The sequence below is a fragment of the Amia ocellicauda genome, chromosome 22, assembly GCF_036373705.1.
Source record: "Amia ocellicauda isolate fAmiCal2 chromosome 22, fAmiCal2.hap1, whole genome shotgun sequence".
Classification (NCBI taxonomy): domain Eukaryota; kingdom Metazoa; phylum Chordata; class Actinopteri; order Amiiformes; family Amiidae; genus Amia; species Amia ocellicauda.
Window position 1 is genome coordinate 13,589,491 of NC_089871.1, and position 22,270 is coordinate 13,611,760.

At 41.6% G+C, this 22,270-nt stretch overlaps 2 protein-coding genes across 8 annotated transcripts in view; both read left to right on the forward strand.

Annotated features, from left to right (window-relative positions):
* The first annotated feature begins 464 nt into the window (after positions 1 to 464).
* mau2 (MAU2 sister chromatid cohesion factor) lies at positions 465 to 12,737 on the forward strand. The gene is made up of 19 exons (XM_066696254.1): positions 465 to 737; positions 1,323 to 1,340; positions 1,702 to 1,767; positions 2,334 to 2,429; positions 2,808 to 2,902; positions 3,055 to 3,082; positions 3,253 to 3,408; positions 3,557 to 3,703; positions 3,989 to 4,079; positions 4,194 to 4,297; positions 5,153 to 5,230; positions 6,422 to 6,487; positions 6,602 to 6,685; positions 7,074 to 7,123; positions 7,591 to 7,668; positions 8,669 to 8,780; positions 9,008 to 9,098; positions 10,203 to 10,330; positions 11,015 to 12,737. Exons 1-19 carry the CDS (start codon positions 504 to 506, stop codon positions 11,087 to 11,089), a joined length of 1,797 nt encoding a protein of 598 aa, XP_066552351.1. The 5' UTR covers positions 465 to 503; the 3' UTR covers positions 11,090 to 12,737.
* A 1,569-nt stretch (positions 12,738 to 14,306) lies between these two features.
* gatad2ab (GATA zinc finger domain containing 2Ab) overlaps positions 14,307 to 22,270 on the forward strand; it is a 47,814-nt gene continuing 39,850 nt past the window's right edge. For 2 of the 7 annotated variants that reach the window (XM_066695879.1, XM_066695880.1), the window contains exon 1: positions 21,743 to 21,920. Coding sequence is in view for 1 of the 7 variants with exons in the window: in XM_066695882.1 (XP_066551979.1) it covers positions 21,614 to 21,665 (52 nt within the window). In the remaining 6 variants the exon portion in view is untranslated. Of the gene's footprint in view, positions 14,388 to 21,561; positions 21,666 to 21,741; positions 21,921 to 22,270 lie in introns of those variants that run through there. The other 5 variants (XM_066695885.1, XM_066695882.1, XM_066695883.1 and 2 more) reach the window with 5 other exon arrangements.

Here is a 22,270-nt window from a genome sequence, read left to right on the forward strand (position 1 = left end):
GTCCTTGCGTTGTCATCCGGGTGCTGCGTATTTCTGAGAAACCGAGTTCCGCAAACTTTTAGTTCCTAGCACCCCCTCTTTTCTGCATTATTTAATATCTCCTAAATCTTTTACATTTATTAGGCTGCGCGACGTAGAGCACCAAACTATAGACTGTAAAATAAAATTGTATAGCATAAAGGTCATATTTGGTAACATAAACATGACAATGTAAGTTATAATACAAGTACAGTAATATGTAAACAAATTAAAGCTCCAAGTACTGTATGCATGCATTAGTAATGTAGTTTTTATAGTTATTAAATAGAAAAGAGAACATATACAATACATCTTACCAAGAAAGTCGTTCTGAAAAAAGCACCTTATGGAAAAACTATTTCTATGAAACTACAACTCCCTGTACGCCGTTCGGCCCACATCTTGCCGAAGTCTCGTTGTTCTTGCTCAAATCCCGCGGGGCTGGAAAAGCGGCAGTACTGGTTGTTGTTGTTGTTGTCGGCAAAATGGCGTCTGGCGGTGAGGCCCCGGAGTCATGGTACCTCGCCCTGCTCGGCTTCGCGGAGCACTTCCGTACCTCCAGCCCTCCTAAGATCCGTCTCTGTGTGCACTGCCTCCAGGCCGTGTTTCAGTTCAAGCCGCCGCAAAGGGTCGAAGCCCGGACTCACCTCCAGCTCGGTTCGGTACTCTATCACCACACCAAGAACAGCGAGCTCGCCAGGAACCACCTGGAGAAAGCGGTGAGGGAGAGTGTAGGAAAGTCCGGGGATGCGAGGGGGATGCGGAGGAAAAAAGCAGGCCACGTCGATAAAGTGCACTTGAGAGAGGCAGAGAAATGTGAAAACTGAGCAAAGAAACAACATGGGAATGGCTGTAATATTTGTATGAAATGGTGTCAAGGTTTCAGATTGTCTAATTATTATTTTTATGTATGTTTCGCTTGCATATGAATCAGTGTAATATTCTTTCACTTGACTTGTGCCCCCTAATGTACGTTGCATTGAAAAATAAGACCATTCTGTTTATGGATTAAATCACCAAACTCTGAAGTCTAATTTAGAGGCGTTTGTCAATAATAAGGCTAACTGGATACATTATTGCATTTATGATATAATTAATAACCACGACTGTCTCCATTTGTAACCAGTAGTACTTAATAACTAGTTTAGTCGCAATAGCACCTTTTCCCTGCAAGTTATGACAAAAATCGTTTTTTAATTTTTACAATTGATCAGCTGTACTTTATTAGTTCGTAATTTATAAACATGTACATGTATTTGATGTCTCCCGTTCCTAACTTCATCCTTTCTTGTTTTTTTTCCTAGTGGTTCATATCGCAACAAGTATCCTTTTCTGTCACTTGTGACGTGATCTAAGGAGGGAATCTTTTTAAAGAAGAAACAATATTTCAGTTTGTTGATGATGATGGAACAAGTCAGAATATTTGACATTCATGCATACTTTGTATTACTGTACTGCCTCTGTAGGGGTAATTAGATATGTGTTAGCATAATATTTGTTGAACTGTCACATCCTTACAGTAATTATGTTTAGTTTATTAATATGCAATACTTTGTATGATATTTTATGATAAGTTGACATAAATCCAATGTTTGTTTGTTTTTGTTTTGGGACCTAAATCATGCTTTCACTCATTTTCTACCTCATGAGAAAAGTCATTTTTTTCTTAACCAAATATAATAGGTCCCTCAGTTTGAAGATGTTAAATTTGAAGCTGCGAGTCTTCTGTCAGAACTCTATTGCCAACAGGTGAGTCTGTTCAAACCGTGCTTTTAGAGAGTTCCTGCTGGATTTAATGAATCAGTATGTTCAAGATTATGTTGCCTTTGACATTCCTTTTGTCTTCAAATGTTTTTAAATGTCATTAAGCTAAAATCCAAAAGCAGATGACTTTGATATTCAGTTTTTTAAAACTAAACTAGTTCTTAAGACATGATCTTATATATAAGACACTTTATATAAGAACATAAGAAAGTGTCCAATCGAGAGGAGGCCATTCGCCCCATCGTGCTTGTTTGGTGTCCATTAATAACTGAGTGATCCACGGATCCTATCCAGTCTATTTTTAATGTTCCCAAATTGTTGCTTCAACCACATCTCTGGAGAGTTTGTTCAGATTGTGACACCTCTGTGTGTGAAGAAGTGTCTCCTGTTTTCCATCTTGAATGCCTTGAAGCCCAATTTCCATTTAATTATATTATCTAAATATATATATATATATATTATTTTTGCAACCTCTCAAGCCTGAGCATTCCTAGTGCTCCCTCCTGTCATGTCTTTATTCATATGTATTTTATTTTTCTCCAAATGTCTAGAACCTGGTTGATTCAGCGAAGCCTCTACTACGCAAGGCAATCCAAATCTCGCAACAGACTCCATACTGGCACTGCCGGCTACTGTTTCAGCTCGCGGTAAGAATTAAATGTAACTAATGATGGGGATTCAAAATCTATATTTTTAATCATTTGTCTTTGTCTTGAGGATGGATGTTATGTTTTAAGATTTGAGTCTGCTTAGGTCACTGTGAACGACTGATCTCCTTTCGAACGCTGTCAGCAGCAGGTCTTCAAACACACTGAGCACCTGTTTTTATCTTTTAAGTTGTGTGAACTCTGTGGACTTGATTTCCGCTGTTGAACTCATGCTTGGGATTTCGTTTACACACGAAGCAAAACAAAGGCTTTGATCTTGAAGGCAAGGGGGACTGTTGATAAATGTGAATTAAAAAAAAAAAAAAAGAATCTAAGGAAAGCTTTTTTAATGTAGAAGTGTCTTTTCCTCCCCTTCAGCAACTGCACACTCTGGAGAAAGACCTCGTGTCGGCCTGTGACCTCCTGGGGGTCGGAGCTGAATATGCCAGGGTTGTGGGGTCAGAATACACCAGGTACTGGGCACTATCTGGGCTAAGCTAGTGTTAGCCATACTTCCCTGCATAAAATTCTGGTCCTGATGAGTGGGCTAACTATTTCTGGTTTAGTAGTTATTGTAATTGGAGGTGTGTGTTCTCTTGATGATTTTTCTTTCTTCTCTTCACAGAGCACTGTTTCTTTTGAGTAAAGGGATGGTAAGTGGTCTTCTTGTAAACCCCTTTGTGTTTAGTAATTGTTAGAATCACCTATAGGCCTTCATTATTGACTATTAGAGCTACGATTTTGTCACAGAGATAATTGTTTACCCAAAGCAGAGTTTGGACAATATACGTTACTTATCTGACTCTTTCCCTGTTTTGTGGAGCTGCTGCTGATGGAGAGAAAGCTGCAGGAGGTTCACCCATTACTGACGCTGTGTGGGCAGATCGTGGAGAACTGGCAGGGCAACCCCATTCAGAAGGAGTCTCTCCGGGTGTTCTTCCTGGTGCTGCAGGTCACCCACTACCTGGACGCGGGGCAGGTGAGCCCTCCATTAGAGATGCTGGACCACAGGGGGGAATCTGCTGGTGTTTGCTGGAGTGGTCAAAATGTCCCCACCTGCACAAACCTTTGAGATTGACTTTTTGTCGTTTCTCTCTTGCGTTTCCTTCATGCCTGGGCTGCTGCAGGTGAAAAGCGTGAAGCCTTGCTTGAAGCAGCTGCAGCAGTGCATCCAGACCATCTCCACGCTGCACGACGATGAGATCCTGCCCAGCAACCCCGCCGACCTCTTTCACTGGCTGCCCAAGGAGCACATGTGTGTGCTGGTGTATCTGGTGAGCACCAGCCGCCCGGGACCCCTTCACTATGGCTCTCAGGACCCAGCGGATTCCCACTCAGAGACCCTGCTCTCGGGAGACGCAGAAATCCAACCGAATGTGTCCTCTGCGCTTGTTAAAATGTGACCGGGCTAAACTAGCCAAGAACCAGAGTGGATTGGGCTGGCTTTAATTGCCTGATTGATGCCTGGCTTGCATCTGCCTCGGTCATTCCTATACCCGAGCTGAAGTGAACGGCTACTCCAGGACTGCAAAACTAAACCCTTTTCTCGTCCTCTGCAGGTAACGGTCATGCACTCCATGCAGGCGGGCTACTTGGAGAAGGCACAGAAATACACAGACAAAGCACTCATGCAGTTAGAAAAACTAAAAAGTGAGTAAACGGACTTGATCTCAGACTTGAACTTCACAGAAAATATAGATTCGTAACGGCAGAGATTAAAAAGGCGGATCTGTTTTCCTTGACACGCCTGTTTCTGTTTCCTAGTGCTGGACTGCAGCCCCATCCTGTCCTCTTTTCAAGTCATCCTCCTGGAGCACATCATCATGTGTCGACTCGTCACGGGCCACAAGGCCACAGCATTACAAGAGGTGTGTGAGACTCCTGAGTGTGTGTGTCTGCATTCTTGCTTGACAGCCAGGGTGTGTTGTTTAACGTTGCAAACTTAAGCTGCAATAGTTTTAGTTGCATCATAATTGTTGAGATCATGGTTGTTTTTTTTTTTGCTGTTTGAAGGCATGAGTAGTAGGGATGGGCATTTAAAATGTTTTTACTATTCTAAAACCTTTTTTTTTTGTTTATTTTTTCCTCTCGAGCATTCCAATATTCAGGGTGGGGAAATTATGCAGTTCTGTGTCCGGGGGGCGGGGTGGACCGAGAGGGCTAGGGTGACCAGAAACGGGGACATATTGAAAAAATATTTATATAACTCACTACAACACTATTTTTAAGGTTTTAATAGATTTAAGTGAGTCTAAACAAGGGAAATCTAAGAAACAGTAAATTTAAATGATTTTGAGAGACGTTTAAATTAAAATCCGGGACATATGGTCACCCTAGTGCCAGGGTGGTGCTGGAAGAACCGTGTGAGTTAAGATGTCACAACCGTTAGGACAATGTCATGTGGATTGCTTATTTTTACTTAATTTAGACAAAGGTTTATCTTTTACTTTTACACTTATCTCCCAGAATTCAACTATTATCAAGTAATCGAATATGAACATTCCTTCAAATATTCGAATACTCGTGCCCATCCCTAATGAGTATATAATTGATGCAACAGGTATCACATGTATGATGTAGCCTATATTATTTAGGTTAATGACACAAATATAATTGTCTAATAACATGCAGATTATGGTGTTATCATCTATCATTGTGTGTAGTACAGTGTCTCAGCTTTGCCATTTCACATCTCCTAATGTTTGTGTGTTTTATTGGTGCAGATTTCCCAGGTTTGCCAACTGTGCCAGCAGTCGCCCCGGTTATTCTCCAATCACGCTGCTCAGCTTCACACTTTACTAGTGAGTCATCACGCCGTCTCGCATCCCCTCTGCCAAAGGGTTCTCTGAACTGCAGGAAGTCACAGACAGGTGACGCTGTGCTGTATACACCGATCAGCCATAACATTATGACCACCTGCCTAATATTGTGTAGGTCCCCCTTTTGCCGCCAAAACAGCCCTGACCCGTCGAGGCATGGACTCCACTAGACCTCTGAAGGTGTGCTGTGGTATCTGGTACCAAGACGCTAGCAGCAGATCCTTTAAGTCCTGTAAGTTGCGAGGTGGGGCCTCCATGGATCGGACTTGTGATGCTCGATTGGATTGAGATCTGGGGAGTTTGGAGGCCAAGTCAACACCTTGAACTCGTGATCCATCAGACCAGGCCACCTTCTTCCATTGCTCTGTGGTCCAGTTCTGATGCTCACGTGCCCATTATAGGTGCTTTCGGCAGTGGACAGGGGTCAGCATGGGCACCCTGACTGGTCTGCGGCTACGCAGCCCCATATGCAACAAACTGCGATGCACTGTGTGTTCTGACACCTTTCAATCAGAACCAGCATTCACTTTCTCAGCAATTTGAGCTACAGTAGCTCGTCTGTTGGATCGGACCACACGGACCAGCCTTCGCTCCCCACGTGCATCAATGAGCCTTGGCCGCCCATGACCCTGTCGCCGGTTCACCACGTTTCCTTCCTTGGACCACTTTTGATAGGTCCTGACCACTGCAGACCGGGAACACCCCACAAGAGCTGCAGTTTTGGAGATGCTGTGACCCAGTCGTCTAGCCATCACAATTTGGCCCTTGTCAAAGTCGCTCAGATCCTTACTCTTGCCCATTTTTCCTGCTTCTAACACATCAACCTTGAGGACAAAATGTCCACTTGCTGTCTAATATATCCCACCCACTGACCGGTGCCATGATAACGAGATTATCAGTGTTATTCACTTCACCTGTCAGTGGTCGTAATATTATGGCTGATTGGTGTAAATAGGTCTCCTGATCCTGGTAGCTTCCCCTCATCTCCCACAAGATGGTGCTGTTTTTCCACCTGTGCACTGGGATTCATCCTCTTAGGAAGGTCAACGTTATACATCGTGAAGAAAAAAAATTGTATTGAGTTTTCCTTCAGTGCTGCATCTCTGTCACAGACTATACATTTAAGTAAGATCTCTAACGTCCTTAAACTTCTGTTGTTGTCTTGTTTCTCAGGGTCTGTATTGTATTTCTGTGAACTGCATGGACAACGCAGAGGCCCAGTTCACGACGGCACTACGGGTAAGAGGGGCTGTGTGCTGTGGGTGACGCCTGCGGGGGGTGCGCTGGCGGGGATTCGGCTTACACGCATCATCGTTTCTATTGCCGTTAAAACAAAGTGCCTCTGTCCTCCAGCTGACCACGCACCAGGAGCTGTGGACGTTCATCGTGACAAACCTGGCCAGTGTCTACATCAGAGAAGGGAACCGACACCAAGAGGTCAGGACACACCAAGCTCTCTCCGCAGAGCCGCGTCTCTTAGTGCCGCTCTTGATAAGCACAAAGCAGTGATGTTCTCGTTGTTTTTGTGGATTTATTTTATAGTAGAAAAGATGTTTGGCTGAGGGGTGTCCAGTTCAACTGGGAACTGTAAAATGTTACTGTTGTGTTAAGGTTAAATAATGTACAGTAGTATAACTAATAAAGATAGAATCCAAGTTTGACACACAACTCAAAGATCTTGATGGAGAATCTAAATACCATACAGGGTGAGCAAATAATTCAGCCTCACAATATGAAATGAAATCATAGCAAAAGTGCTGTAGTTACACAAGTTATTTTTTGTAATCTAAAGCCTCATTGTTGTTTTTGTTTTTTTCCACTATAGCTATACAGTCTTTTGGAGAGGATAAACCCAGATCATAATTTCCCTGTAAGGTAAGATGTCTTGTGTTGCTTACCAGCACTTAGAGAGACTAAACTGTGTAGACAAGGGTTTTAATGTACTTCAGGAATAGACTCATTCACTCTGATCGTAATTAAAATTAATTAAAATGTCTTTTATTATCCCTCTTCATGGGCCTATAGCAGCAGTTGACGGCAATGAGGGATGCAGAGTCCTTTCACTGGGATTTGTTTGTAGGTGTTTCCACCATAGTTTCCACTCCAAAAATAATAGTTTTCAATTTGTTTTAAACATTAAATACACTGGTTGGATACGGGGATAGGTTTTTCCTGCTGTGCGTTAACAGCTCAAACATAAATATTCCGATTTAAGTTGTACGACAAAGGCTTTTTAGTTTTAGTTTTTAGTTTAATTTAATTTAATTTAAAGATTAAATGACTTCAGACAAGACGGTGGACGTGTCTCTGTTTTAATTGAATGCTTTTCTCTCTGTCTCCAGTTCCCACTGTCTGCGGGCGGCTGCTTTCTACATCCGAGGCCTCCTCTCCTTCTTTCAAGGGCGTTACAGCGAAGCCAAGTGAGTGATGGCAAGGGCTGCTGGGAAACCAGCTTCATTTGCAAAACCTCCTGCATCCTCTTCAGGGCAAACATGCTAGGGCTGCAACAAACTACTATTTTGATAATCGATTAATCTGTTGATTACAACTTAGATGAATCGGATACAAAGAAAAAAAAAAAAAAGCTTTCCTCATCTTGCACAATGCTCTCTTTAAAACAGCTTGAGATGGCAGAGACCAACAGGTGTTTGCATTGTTCTCAAAAGACAAAGCTGTTTTACTCTTCAGTTTGAAAGGTGCTAAACTGTTTTGATAAATAATTAAAAATAAACACAACGCATTAAATTCAGTGTTTCCAGGCTTTTCTACATCCAATAGCTTCAACGGCAGTCCAGTACTGGATTATGCTAGAATGTTGTTGTTTTTTCCTGAAATGAGACATTACGAGTATGCATAGTAGCACGCTATTTACATTTACATGCACACGGGATGCGATGATGCATCTGATCTTTACATGCCTGAAAAGATGAAAAAAATGTGTGTGCATCTTCCCTTTCCCACCTTGCACGCTGACAGTGAAATGAGTTTGATTCGTTCTTATGTCACGTGCGTTAAAAATGGCATTGACCAATGAAACATGAGAGGAAGACGTGGATGGTGGAAAAGCTTATCATCTGCGTGTCTGACCACCAAGAACTATACAACAGCACATCAGAATAGTCCGAGAATGTATGTCAAGCTATCGCGGCGGAGCTGGGCATGAATGGCACTTACTGGTGTAGCTGGAATTCTAGAAACTGGTTAAGCACAGATAATCAACAAAAATGTGACTTACGATATTTACAAAGTCTTGCACTTTCATTAGTTGTTGCAGCCCTAAAACATGCATCTGGACTTAAGATATCTGCTGCATTGTTCTATTTCTAAAGTGTCCCTTAAAGTCACCAGCATATTTCACTGTTTTTCATGTGTTATCGTATGTGTTTTTTTCTCTCTCTTCTTTTCCGCCCCCCCCTTTAGGCGCTTCTTGCGAGAGACGCTGAAAATGTCCAACGCAGAAGACCTCAATAGATTGACTGCCTGCTCCCTGGTCTTGCTAGGTCACATATTCTATGTGCTGGGAAACCATCGGGTAAGGATGGCTCTGAATGGTGAAAGCTGTTGGGTCTTATAACCGTCCTTTCAGATCATCAGATGGGCCCGCGAGACCTTGCTTAGCTTCTCCACCACCTTGTTCCGACACTTTAAAGCCTGTTGTTTTTTTCTGTCTTAGTAAAAGCTTTGTTTATGCTCACCTTGACTATTCCACCAGCCTGTATCTTGACCCTGCCCTCTGTTTCTCCATGTGCTTGTCTCCAGGAGAGCAACAACATGGTGGTTCCAGCAATGCAACTCGCCAGCAAAATCCCCGACATGTCTGTGCAGCTGTGGTCCTCGGCTCTCTTGAAGGGTAAGGCTGTTCTGTGATTTAGTCGTTTACAAAATACACGTATGTTGAATATACACGTATGGTGACAAGCCTGTTGTAATTCTATCGGGCAGATCGTTTTGTTAATTATAACCGGGGTGCTGTTGCTTTTTCTGGGAAACGTTGTGTAGATCTCAAACGTGAATCCAGGCAGGGCGTATAAATAACCCGAATATTTCCCTCGCTCTAATCTCAGGCACTAACCTTTCTGGTGGGAGTAATATAGTGCACGAGGAGACGTGATCTGTGCTTAGTGTGTTTAATGCCTCTCGCCCAGACCTCGCTCCCGATCACCCTGCTATTATTAGCGTTGGTCGGGAGATTCCGAGGTGTTTAATTAACCGCCACGTCCGTTTCTTTTTTCTTTCTCTTTGTGTGTTTTAATTAGCTGCCAGTTGAGCATTGAGCGGAGGCAGATACGTTAGAGGGATATTTGTAGGTTGAGGCCAGTCTCTCGGCAGCAAGCTGGAAGTGGCCCTTGTGTCGAGAGTTGGCAGCAGTTTTGTACCTCCTAATGAGACACACTTACACTTGTAAACGTCTGCCTTCAGAGACTCTCTCACCTAAAAGTGTCTATTCAAATTGCTTTAAGCTTGTGACTACTTTTGGCCCTGCTCTTTTATTAGACATCGGCTTGGCTGGGTTAGAGGTCTGAGTTTTTATTTCAAGGGTGACTTTTTTTTTTTTTTTTTTTTTTTTTTTTTTGAGAGAGAATACAACTATAAAGCCCAATAGAATGAATAGTCACTGGTTTCAGCCCTGAAAGGAGCTATTTTTGGGCACAGTGACTTGTTTACTAAGGATTATGCAATGCTGTATTCTTCAAGTTTGGTTAGACACAGCCTGGAGTCGTTCAGCAATAGAAAAAGTTCTCTGCACCATCAGCAGGTGGTGCTTGAATTGAAACGGGTTTGTTTTTTCTCTGACTGACACACTTTACTTTTTCTTCCCTCAATTCGTCAGCTGTAAACGAACAACACATACCAGAAAACTGTTGCGCACGCCGTTGTGGTCGAGCTGTATGTGTTTTAAGGCGCTCCTGTGTCGGCCATGCTGCGTGTTAACGCCCGGGGTTTGCCGTTGCAGATCTGAACAAGGCGTGTGGGAATACGATGGATGCCCACGAGGCAGCACAGATGCACCAGAACTTCTCCCAGCAGCTCCTGCAGGATCACATCGCCGCCTGCAGCCTCCCCGAGCACAACCTCATCAGTGTGAGTTAGCTGGCCTAGCTGGGTGGATTGATTCATTAATTTAACATATTTATGACTATATGGCTGGGACTTTCCTAGGAATTTGAGACTGTCATTATCTCTAAACTGCAATGCAAATTGTTTTTGGAGTGACACCCTTGTGGTATTAACATGAACAGCCCCCTTCTGTTATGGATTTATTTTGTACGGATTAAATATAAAACCTCACACCCGTAGGGCTGTGATGATCATGACATTTTAGTTAACGAATAATTGTCATACAGATAATTGCAATTAACGATTTAATAGTTTTTTTGTTAATTTTATGCCACTATTATAGCATACACCTTATGAAGAAGAAATTTATTGACATTGAACATTGCAACATATAAATACATGACATTTCTGTTTTCCTTTAAGGCTTTGTAAAGAAAACGTGCACAGGGCAGATATGACATAAATAACAATTATATATACAAAGCCTATTACCTCCTCCAATTTATTGGGCTCTTCTTTTTCATTTGGCTTAAAACCAAAATGTGCCCACAGCGGTGCCATTGTGTTTGGCTTTGCAACTAGCCCTAAATGTCGAATAAATAATAATACAGCGAATATTACATGACAGAACAGCGTATTGCTCTGATTGTATTGCACTACAATTCTAAACTGAGTGTAACCACACTGAAATGATCTGTTGTGTTGCAGTGGACAGACGGACCCCCGCCGGTGCAGTTCCAAGCGCAGAACGGACCCACCACCAGTCTGGCCAGCCTGCTATGAGCCCGCAGGGGACACGGAGGCACCGCGGGAGAGGGTTCTGATCCAGAGTCCTGAGAAGAAACACAAAGGGCTGCACTGCCATTGGCCTGAATATTTTATCTAGAGTTCTTTAGATATTAACTTATGGTTCTTTCCATGGTAGGAGGAAAGGGGGTGGGTGGGGGGAGAGGGATCTTGACTACAGAGGCTTTTATAGTGTGCACAGCCAGGAGAGAGGTGGACCCACGGGTGGAGCAGAGAGAAAGAAATAGCAATGGATGGATGGATGGACGGGTGGATGGACGGAGAGAGAGCTCAACTCACACCCTACCTCAACAGCTGCCACGGACACTGCGTTGCACACCAGACAGAGAAACGGTTTGAGTGGAGAGCTGGACACAAGAACAAGAGGAGAGGAAGAGGAGGAGGAGGAAGATGGAGGGATGGTGAAAGAAGGAAGGATGGATCTCCCAGCGTGGGGAAGCAAAGGAACATTGTCAGGAAAGAAGAGAGAGACTCTCGGCCTTGGCCTGTTAAACACCCGATGGACCTCCTGAAACTGATTTCTGGCTTTCTGTTAGCGAGCTTCATTTTGATTTTGTTTGGTTCTTTTAAACAACATTTTTAATACCACATCAATAGATACAACCAAGGAAATCCACACCATACTGTATTTTTGTTTAATCCTTTTCATTTTGCAGATTTGTTTCTGACCATACTTACTTAAGGGTCAGTTTCTACAAATTAAAAACAAAAATACTCATTGTATACTTAATTTATTCAAATGGACACAGTTGTAACCTGAAGAGATGATTTTCTGAGCTCTGTGTACCTCGGTAACGGCAAGAAATGTTTTTGCAGAAGCATGAGGGGAAAACATTATATAAGATGCTCTGACATCTGTAGTGTAGCATGACTCCTTTTCACTGTTCTGAGTTGGGCAGCAGGAATTTAACTTTGCTTGGTTGTCATATTCCTGGCAGTTCGTAACCAATAACCAACTGATATTGTTTTAGTAAAACCAGGAAAAAGACATATGGGAAATGACTTATTTGAGGGTTTGATGTTGACTGAAATACATGAGTTTCTCCGAGTGCATTTCCATAACTCGCCAGCAGCTGCCACTGTTCAACAGGAACCCAGTGCATAGGCAAAATATAATAAACAGCATTTTTTTTTAATGTTCAAAGTAATATTTTTTTTAAACAAAACTAATGGTAGGCATTTTGCTCCTATCAGATCTGTATTCATCTTTTCGAGAATTTGATGAATTTCTCCCTTTCTCTCATACTTGCTTCTGTCTGAACACATTGTACTTTTTGTATCGTGTCACAATTCAGGTTCCTATTTTATTAGCTGTACAGATCATGGGGTTTGAACAATATTTTGGTTTGTAATGATATACACTTTTTTTGCTTAATTCTGCAGTTTAAACAAAGAAATCCATTTATGAAATTTTGTAAAGTTTGAATATTTGTATACCACAGTTAACAATATTCTATAAACTTTTTTTTTTTGAGTCAAATACGTTTAGTTTGTATAAATATTGCAAAGAAAAGGCTGTTTGGAAACATTGTATCATCTTAGGGTTTTTGTTTTCTTCTTCTTAGTCAAACATTTGTTGTATAGTAACATTTGCTATGATAAAACAATTAAACTTTTAAATGTTGTCAGGTGTGTAATGTATTTTTCCTTGTTTCAGGTAGACACACGCTAGCACTATATTAGCCCACGACGCAATGCTAGAGTTGCGAGTCCTGAGTCCGTACCGGTCCATGCAGCATGGGTTTCATCGCATTACAGTCGCCTCTTTTTTGTTTTATTGAATGCTGGTATTGTTTTTATTTTTTTACTTTCTAAATATCAGGAGCATTTTGAAATAAAATCTAAAAACAGCCCTGGTGTTATATTGTATGATTGCAGCCTGTGTACCTGTATAGTCACCTACAGGCTGAGAGGAGCTACAGGTAAGACGACCGGCATGATTTTAGAGAAGCCTTTACATGGAAAGACTGTAAGATATATTTTTTAAATCCAGGCATTATTTACACCTTTGCCAAACTGAGTCCTGTTGCACTGCAGTATAAATCAAGTAAAGGCCTATCCCACCCTATTTTTTTAATTAGCGTTTACAATAAAGTAGCTGTTTATCTCCCTTTTGTCATTAAATTATGATGATAAATCCAATCTTGATTATTATCAAAATCTGTTTAATGGCTGTGCAGCTTAGTATCAGTGACTTTGGTGTAGCAGCAGTAGTAGTATCTAGTATGTAATAATTGTGACATGGTGGTAGTGGCTTAGTGTGCATGATACTAGTATGTAAGTAAGTTAGTATATGTACCCTGGTGTTTTTTTTTTGTTCCAACTGAGCTCTCAATTACTTAATTGAACACTTAATTGAACTAGTATTTTCTAAATCCAAGTCTTTTAATTTTAAACACATGGGGTTTTAATGTAAGTATAAATTTGTATAATGAACTTATCAAGGAACCAACTCATCAGTTACACAATTTAAAAGGTAAAATGTAAGAAAATAGTTACATTGTGTTACATTAAGAGAAGAAAAACTAGCAGGGTATGGAATCCCCCAGCACCAGGGTTAAGAACCACTGAACTATAGACCTCTGCATATTCACACAAAGACTAGACCCACTGTATACTACTTTTGTCTGTAGTTCTTTATAATAAATACATTTTTCTTATATATTGTTGTTTTTAGCGCGATGTTTTTGCTCCCCATTCCGTAACATATCAAGCCCGAACAATAACTTCAAATCCGCTTTAAACCTATTTCACGTATTGTTATTGGACCATAGTAAATGAATCCTGCGCATGGTTGGTCAAACACAATGCCAATCTTCCGTTTAGCACCCCCTTCCCTCTCTCTGATTGGATGTCTGCGGCGGCTGATCCGCATTCTCATTGGCTGCTGGCGTTGTTACTCATCCGCCAATACCCGGAAACTGATGAATGATTCAAATCTGCCTAGCAACCGGGGAAGCCGGGTTTGTTTAAAGCGGTACTTTCAACGGTGAAAATTGAAAATATAGTTTTAAAACTGGTAGTATTATCAAATATAAAATATTATGGAGGAATAAACAGTGGCCATCACTCCTTTCACCCGATCGCGTGGGCCAGTGCAGGCCTTCCCCATGAGCGCTGATCCCCGAGCTCGAGTAGCGCAGTAGCCGGGGTCTGAGAGCCTGACCCCCCGCCCCCCCCAAGTCCGTCTCCACGGGTCCGTCGACGCCGAGTCCGAAGACAGACGTCTCGATCCCACACTTAATCCCGAAAGAAAGAAACCAAACTGATCCAGGTACACAGAGGTTCCCCATTTTGAGTGCGGACAGCTTTTACAACTGCACTAACTTGCTTTTTTGATAAAGTACAAAAAAAAAAAAAAAAAAAGTTGTGGCAATAACTTTGTGTGATGTTTTGTATCATCAACACGGTCACTGGCTGCTGGCAACAATGTGAGCGAAGTCCTGGCAAAGTTATGTATCTTGTTCTGTATTAAAACGCAGCCACAGGTGGACACGCTGCAATTGCACGGTTGTTGCCTGACGCCGTGTTAATGATATATATAGTTAGTTATATATAATGTCGTTTATATTGTGCTTTCTTGTCCTGTGGTTTTACTGCCCGGTTGTGGACCGCTGCCTATAATTTGACGTTATAAGGAAACGAAGTGATCATATAAATATAAATCCAACTAGCATTGTCTAATGTTATTAATAACTAATTTGTTTGGCAACGTCCTTGTGACGTCAGTATTCATCTTTATGAGTAGCAGGGGTGGGAGCAGTATTTGGCAGCAGTGTTTGGTGCCTATATAATCACTAATCGCTTACTAGTGTGTGACGAATTGATTTGGGTCAATCTGTAACAAACTACCCCTGTCTCACTGGGATTTTGAAGCTAACCAGCATCTTAAAACTGTTTTTTAAAGCGGTAGAGAGATGGTTTCACTTTGAGGCAATTCAGGTCTGGGGGAATTCCGTGTTAAGATTTGAGCAAAAAATGTGGCCTTTAGTAACCCACCCACGGTAACTTACAGGTTTACAGGATAATAATATGATCATATATATATAGATGACTACATTAGTGCTTGTGTACGGATAGTAAGGTAGCAGTGAAGTCTAGCGAAGAAAAGTGCAATGCGATTGAAAAAGAAAAAAAAGTGGAAAGAGTGTTCAGGAGGCATGCAGGGAAAACCAATTGTGTGATATAGACGTAGGAGGCAGTGCATGTATATAGGGAATAAGGGGCATAGGAAATGTTGTATAGGGACCCCCCAGCGTAGTGACAACCAGAGAAGGGTCCTGAAAAACACATGTATTTTCTTCTCTCTGCAACATCCAGAATCTCAGTGTCATCCTCGATCACTTTCATTTTGAAAATGAATGAACTGAAACCATGCTAGTGGTAGGAATTAATGATCTTGTGAATTCATGTCTGTCAAAATTGGGTCGTGTTGTAGGGACAGGCGACTCGCCACCAGGTTTTAAACCATAAGTCCTTTCATACAAAACTGTTGTGTTGATTACAGGACAGCCGTGTACATTGATTTAATGACTTCAGTTCCTAATCACTTCCTTTTGTATCTATTATACATGCTGTGATCTGCATTCAGAATAGAGCAGGCTGAGGCCTTCGTGACGTTTTAAGCTTTTCTTCTGACTCTAGCATTTTATCGACTGTGACAGATACCCCACTTACCCTAATAATCAAAGCCATATGGTCATGGGATTAATATTTGCTAATGTGAATACTCTAAAGCTCTCTCTCATCCTTCTCAGAGCAGAAATGGTTTTTAGCGACTGTGGTCTAGGTTTGCGCCTGAGGTTTCGGTAAACGAAGGGGTTAATTATCAACGTTTGCTTGTTTTTTTTCACCCTGTCAGAGGCCGGTACCCCAGTGATGCTCCGTACAGTGTTGGGATGTTCGGTGCAGTGTAATTGGGAAATGCAAATGTTGTGATGTCCTTGAGTCTTATAATAAATGAATTAGCTTCTATGCAATTATGTAAAATTACTCTTCCTGCTTTTCTTAATGCATTACTGCACTGATGAGGGCAGATGGCAAAGCATTTGTCAGCAGACTACAATTGTCTTCCCACAGCAAAAAAAAAACTTTATCTGGAAGCACGGTTATCGAAAAGGCGTACCGGGGTACAGTGACTGACCATCGTGGGTCGCAATATTGCTTCCCCCAGGTGTGAGGGAATAAAATCTGAGGGGTGGGTTCCTCTTGTGGGTTTGTAATCTGTAACGGTCCAGACAGAGGGCTTCAGACGTGAAACATGGTTTATTAACCGTATTTACTGGTGCCAAAAGGTCTCTTCTGAAGTACCGCTATATGTGTAATTCACCCTGACCTGAAGAGAGAGGCTGTCGGGATTTGAAAAGGATGCATCAGGGCATTCTGGGATGCTCTGACACGATCACATAATGATAAATCATCAAAAAGTTCTATTTAATAATGAATGAGTTGCATATTTGTGAATGCGGGGAGTTTTTTGTTTTTTTTTCCCCTCTGACTGTAAAAGAACATTGTCTCACTGGCTCTCCTGGGAGGATCATTAAGTGTGAAAATGCTGTTACAGATTATCCAGCCATAATTGGGTTTCCATGTTTTAAAGAGAGCAAAACACCATTCTTGAACCTCCTATTTTATATGACTGCATTTAAGCATCAAGGATAGTCAGAGGATGAACACCTCCCGCTGGGTTATTTTGATCAGTTAGGGAAAAGTACAAATTTCTAAGGTCTGACTCACATTGGGTGTATTTATTTGCTTTTAAAATATGTTTAAAAGTACCAAAACAAATGTAGTTGTACTGAGATTGGATGTCTTGTTTACCTTATATAAAATGCTTAAGCAATCATGGGATACAATCACTCCTTTATTTATTTTATTTATTTTATTTATTTAGTAATGTGTAGGATACGTTTGCGTTTATCCCAGGAGTGAATTGAGCTGGATCAGTCAGTGTGAATATACAGTGATATACAACAAGAATCATATGTTGTGGCGGGCACAGAGTTGTTGTTGTTGTTTTCCCTAGGGAAGTGTTGTTAAAATTGTTAAAAGCTCTAAAATCACCAGACCTTTTAGAGTATTAATAAATTACATCAGAGCATGCAAGTCCTTTTTTCCTTTTCTCTTCACGTTTAAATAGGAGCTCGTTTCTGTATCTGCTCGGGAGAGACAGTTGCTCAGTGTCTCTGTCCTTGATAACTGTATAAAAGTCCTGATCCGGGGTTATGATGTAGCTGCGTTTGATGGCGAATTACAGCAGGGATAATTGCCAACTCTGAGGTCAGTCTTGCAGGCCTGGTCACATGACTGCCTTTATTCCCAGCCTGCTGTGCAGAAGCTGTGACATTCCTCTGATAAGACTGCACTCCACAAGTTTCAGATGCATCACTTTCTGCGTTAAAAAAACCGCACCTAATCGTGGATGTGTGGAGCTGGCTGGGGCCTCAATTAAACGACACATGATTTAGCATGGTGGGGGAGGGCTAAATTACAGAAGGCCCAAAAGACCAACCAGAAAGTCTGGTGCTAGATAGTGATGCTTATTAGGTAATAGGTGTCGGCACCGAAACAGTGCAGAAAGGAGACACTTCCTGCCAAATAGTGAGTCCAGCTGATCGTGACAGGGAGGGGTACTTCCTGCATTGTTACTGTACTTTAATGGGGATTAAGTTGAGGCAGTCATGTTGTTAATGTCGGCCATTGCCACATGTAGGAAGCAGGGGGCTCTGCCAGTTTCTAACGGCTAGCAAAAGAAGGGTTAACGTGCCTCTTTCTGAGCTTGTAAGGCAGCAGCACTGACCTGCTTCTTGCTTCTGTTTTTGTTTTTTGTTCTTTTTTTGTTTTGTTTGGTAAAGAAAGTTTCCAGGGTTTGAGATGATAACAGGGATTATTTGTATTACATTTGACTGTGTGCTGAGGATCTTGCCAGTGACGCTGATACGCTCAGCAAACCTGTGTTTTCCCTAATTACACAGCAGATAATGGGAGGAAACCAAATCAGCAGCCAGACTCATTATTGAGACTTGACTTCTTTGGTGTGGTGTCAAACTTCAGAAACTATCTGGGCCTTTTACACTTTAAAGAGCTAAGAAAAAGCCATTTACTATTGTGCCCCTCCCCTTTATATGTATTTATAGTTATATACTACTTATAAACCCCCAAAATATATTATTCTTGATAAACTTGCAAGAAACATCTTTCAATGTGCTTTAAATATCATGGGATCATGAATTTGAATCCAGACAGTGGCGACATATTTAGCTGATGGCTTGACAACCATTTGCTGTTGTTTAAATTCAAATGCACTCTTTATCTTTATTATTATTATCTGTACATTATGATGTCATATTTCTAGTTCTATTCATGTATGAAAATGTAATATAACCTGCAGAGGCTAACTGTCTTGTATAGAAATTGTGGCTCTGAGGACCAGATACCATTTCTCCTCCCCAGCACATCAGTGTGCCCAACTTACAGTGGATTCATTTTTTTATTTAGAATTAGGATAGCAAGGATCCGGAGAGATTGTGTGTGGAGGAATGGCCTGAGATCCCTTCCAGTGTGTTCTCCAATCTCATAAGAAGCTATAGAAAAAGTCTGCCATTATCCTTGCAAAGAGAGGAGCACAAAGTACTGAAATCATGGGTGCCAATAATTGTAATACTTCATTTTATGGGAATAAATGTATAATTTGAGAAATGTGTAATTTTTTTGATTCCCTTTAATCATTCATTAAGTATATATTCCGAATGTTGGAAAATTATAATATAGCTCATTAACGGAGTTGTTTATTTTATACAGCCTTTTCTGCCCATCTTTATCAAGGGTGCCATTAATTGCGGTGGTGACTGAATGTATATAGTATATTGTGTGCTGCAGACACATCCCCAAGGAGCTGTTGTCTCTATATAGATTTAGGGGTAAATATAGTGTGTGTACGCATTTACTCCCATTCCTCACGTGTTTGAGGGTCCTTGTGCTGGTTGTGTCTGCGCAGTAAAGGGTTAATATTACACACGTAAACATGATCCCTGGCAGCTCCTTGGGGACGTGCTGAGTGTCTGCAGTGGTGGGTTTTCACCATGTTGGAGGGAAGCCTTTGTCTTTGAGGTGCCTGGGAGGTGGATGCTGTCTGAGTGAAAGGCAGGACTTGGCAAAGAAGGGAATGATTATATATTTTACTTTCCTGTTGCTTTTCTTTTTCTTTTTCTTTGTTTCTTTTTTTTAATCCACAGCCAGATATGCACACCATGTTGAAATGAATGCAGATTTTAAAACGGTGGCACAAAATTCCCACACAAATTAAGTGCCAGGGAGGGGACTAATAAAAGGAAAATAGTTGTGCGTACATAAGGCAGGGTAATACAATTCCAAGCAAAAGCCCAGCACTGAAAACTTTGGTACGATCTTGTAAGTGTCAGTTTAAGCATTGTATTTTTATTATTTCTCTTCATTGCTGATAAAGTCCTCTGCTAGCAGGAGTACCAGTCAAGTATTTATTTATTTTATCTGGAATCAGTGTTTCATTATTGGTATTATCCTTTAATTGTTTGCAGCAAAGTAAATGCAAGCTGGCATGACCTCCCTGCGTCCCCCCACTGCCTCCCCCCCGTGCTCTGCTAATTCAAACACAAAGGATATATTTGCTCCTCGGTGCTCAGCTGAAGTTCCTCGATTGCACATGCTGTTGGTTTTTGGAGAGATCTGGGTCTCCCTGTCTTGCCTTGTCTTCCAATATTTGCTTTACTCATCGGAATGAGTGCTGTCTGTGAAAGAGGCTTAAGAGAAAGGGGGATAACTATTTGGGTGCTGTGTGGCTCTCCCCGGACTCACCTTATAGAAATCTAAGTGGGCCCGAATAGTAAGGAATGCTGTGTAAATATATATTGATATGATATACATGCAGCAGTTGAGTTTGTTAAGGAAATCAACTCACTTTCCAGACGTGAAAATTTATTTCAGACGTACTGCCAATTAAATTCACTCGGTGTGTAATATCCTTGATACATGAATAGCTTATTTAAGCCTTATTCTGTCTGGTTCCTAAACTCGCACTGATTCTTATGTGAGGCAGACACTAATTACACAGTGTCTGCAAGTCAGTGTTTAGCTTTTATTTCATTCATTTAGAATAGAGTCCTTTTTTCAGGGAAGCAGATTTGATTGAGGGCTAGTGGCAAACATTTCAGTATTCATCCCTATCAGCTTCTTTCAATTGTCACCCTTTCCCTAATGTTTTGTTTTATGGTATGGATAATGGGCATATTTTGGTAGAGACGTTATATTTGCAAATTATATTAAGCTCACTATCAAGAGTAACGTGTTTGTGAAGTCTGGTTTGATGCTAAAACTCACAATCTTAGACTGTAGAATATTCTTGAAATATCTACTTGATTGTGGTGAAATGTATGTATTTATTTATTGTGTGTGTGTCCCTTGATAAAAGTATCATACTTTGGTGTGTATTTTCTTAAAATTCCTAAATACTGTATTTGGTAGATACTGAATATCACGTGGAAGATTGTGTTTTGGTCCAGTAAATGTAGTTAGAATTTGTTTTAAAGGAACTGTAATAACATTTCAAACTGTAGGATTTCACCTGGTGTAGAAGCTATACATCCATTTAATTGGATGTTTGAATATGTTTTTCCTATTATAGTCTGTCCTTAGTTTCTTATTTACTTTGATACTGAGACGTGAGGTATGTTTAACATTACAGAACAATCTATTTTCTGTGGTTTTCACTGTGAAAGGCTCAGATAGTTTGCAACTGACACTGTGGTGGAAGTTTGTATTTATTTTGAACCAGCAATCTTTAATAGCACATCTTATGAAGAGTTTTAACCTATACAAGAAAGCTGGTGCCCTCCTTTGCGGCAGTTGGCGAGAGGGGGGGGGGTTGTCGAGTTCACCGGTAAAGGTAATGAAATCGGAGTGACCTGTGGTTATTTCTAAGCTGGCAGCTTATCTGATCTACTGTAGCAGCATGAGAAATATGGGAGCTGTCTCTGAGCTGGCCGTTTCGTTTTCTACAGACCTGCACTCAGCGACGGGTCCAACACTCTTTGTTTCTGACCCTCTGATGGTCTGATCCCCAAACTCCCCTGCCCCCCACATAATCTTGATCTCATTTATTACAGTGCATTTGTAGTTGTCCTCTGAATGACACTATATATATATATATATATATATATATATATATATATAAATGAAGGTGCCCAACCACCACAAACCATATAAATAAATAAATATATACAATTATGACTATAAAATAGGACAAGTGATTGTGATTTCTGGTTGTACCTTCTGCAGCACATTGCTTAAATCACATGTAGTGTTTCCAGGAAGTGTGTTCAGTATGGGCAATGTGCAAAGTGATGTTGCATTGTCACTTCACTAGTCGTGCAAAGCTGTGAGGTCTAAGACGGCCCCCCCCTCCTCCTCCTTGTCTGTGTGTGGCTGTGGGTCTGACTCGGGGGGCCAAGGACGGACCTCAGCACAATGTCCGAGAGAAAAGGGGATGCTGCAGTTGGGAGCCGCTCGCTTCTTGGTGGTCAGTAGTTTTGTCTGTGTGTGTGTGTGTGTGTGTGTGTGCACTTGGTCCCCCCTGGCGCTCCCAGTGCGCATGCCCAGTGCGGTGACGCCGCGGCTCCATGTGTGAGAAGCGCATTATTTGGCAACCGGAGCGGCAGCGGGGAGGGTTGGAAAGGGGGATCCCCGGGAATTAAACACCGAATTACAGGGGGAAATCTTCACCCGAACCGCCAGCGAGACCCACAGCGGGACGGAGCAGCGCCACCTGGACTCCGTAAGTTACAAGGGGGGCAAACTTTTGGTGGAAGGGGACCTTTTTATTTTGAATTAATTGAAACCGGGGGTAAGTTTTTTCTGCTCTCCTATCTGTGGTGAGTGAGTGAGTGAGTGAGTGTAAGGTAATGGTTTGTCTGTAATTAATACACCTCTCCGGGTTGCAACGAACAAACCTCCCGCTGGAGAGAATAAAGTCGCCAAATCGCATGCAACTTGGCCCGGCTGGTGCTGTAGGGGTCCCAGTTTGTACCCAGACCGGTTCGGGGGGGTTTTGAAAGTATTTTAATGGGTTCCCCCCCCCTAACGTGGATGTCTTCACTGCTGGCGATTGAGGCAGCGAGCGCGTCG

Coding starts and splice junctions, on each gene's coding strand:
- mau2 (XM_066696254.1), top strand. CDS start 504: ATGGCGTCTGGCGGTGAGGCCCCGGAGTCATGGTACCTCGCCCTGCTC. Junction 3,083..3,252: donor TTCTTTTGAGTAAAGGGATG/GTAAGTGGTCTT, acceptor TGTTTTGTGGAG/CTGCTGCTGATGGAGAGAAA. Junction 10,331..11,014: donor CCGAGCACAACCTCATCAGT/GTGAGTTAGCTG, acceptor GTTGTGTTGCAG/TGGACAGACGGACCCCCGCC.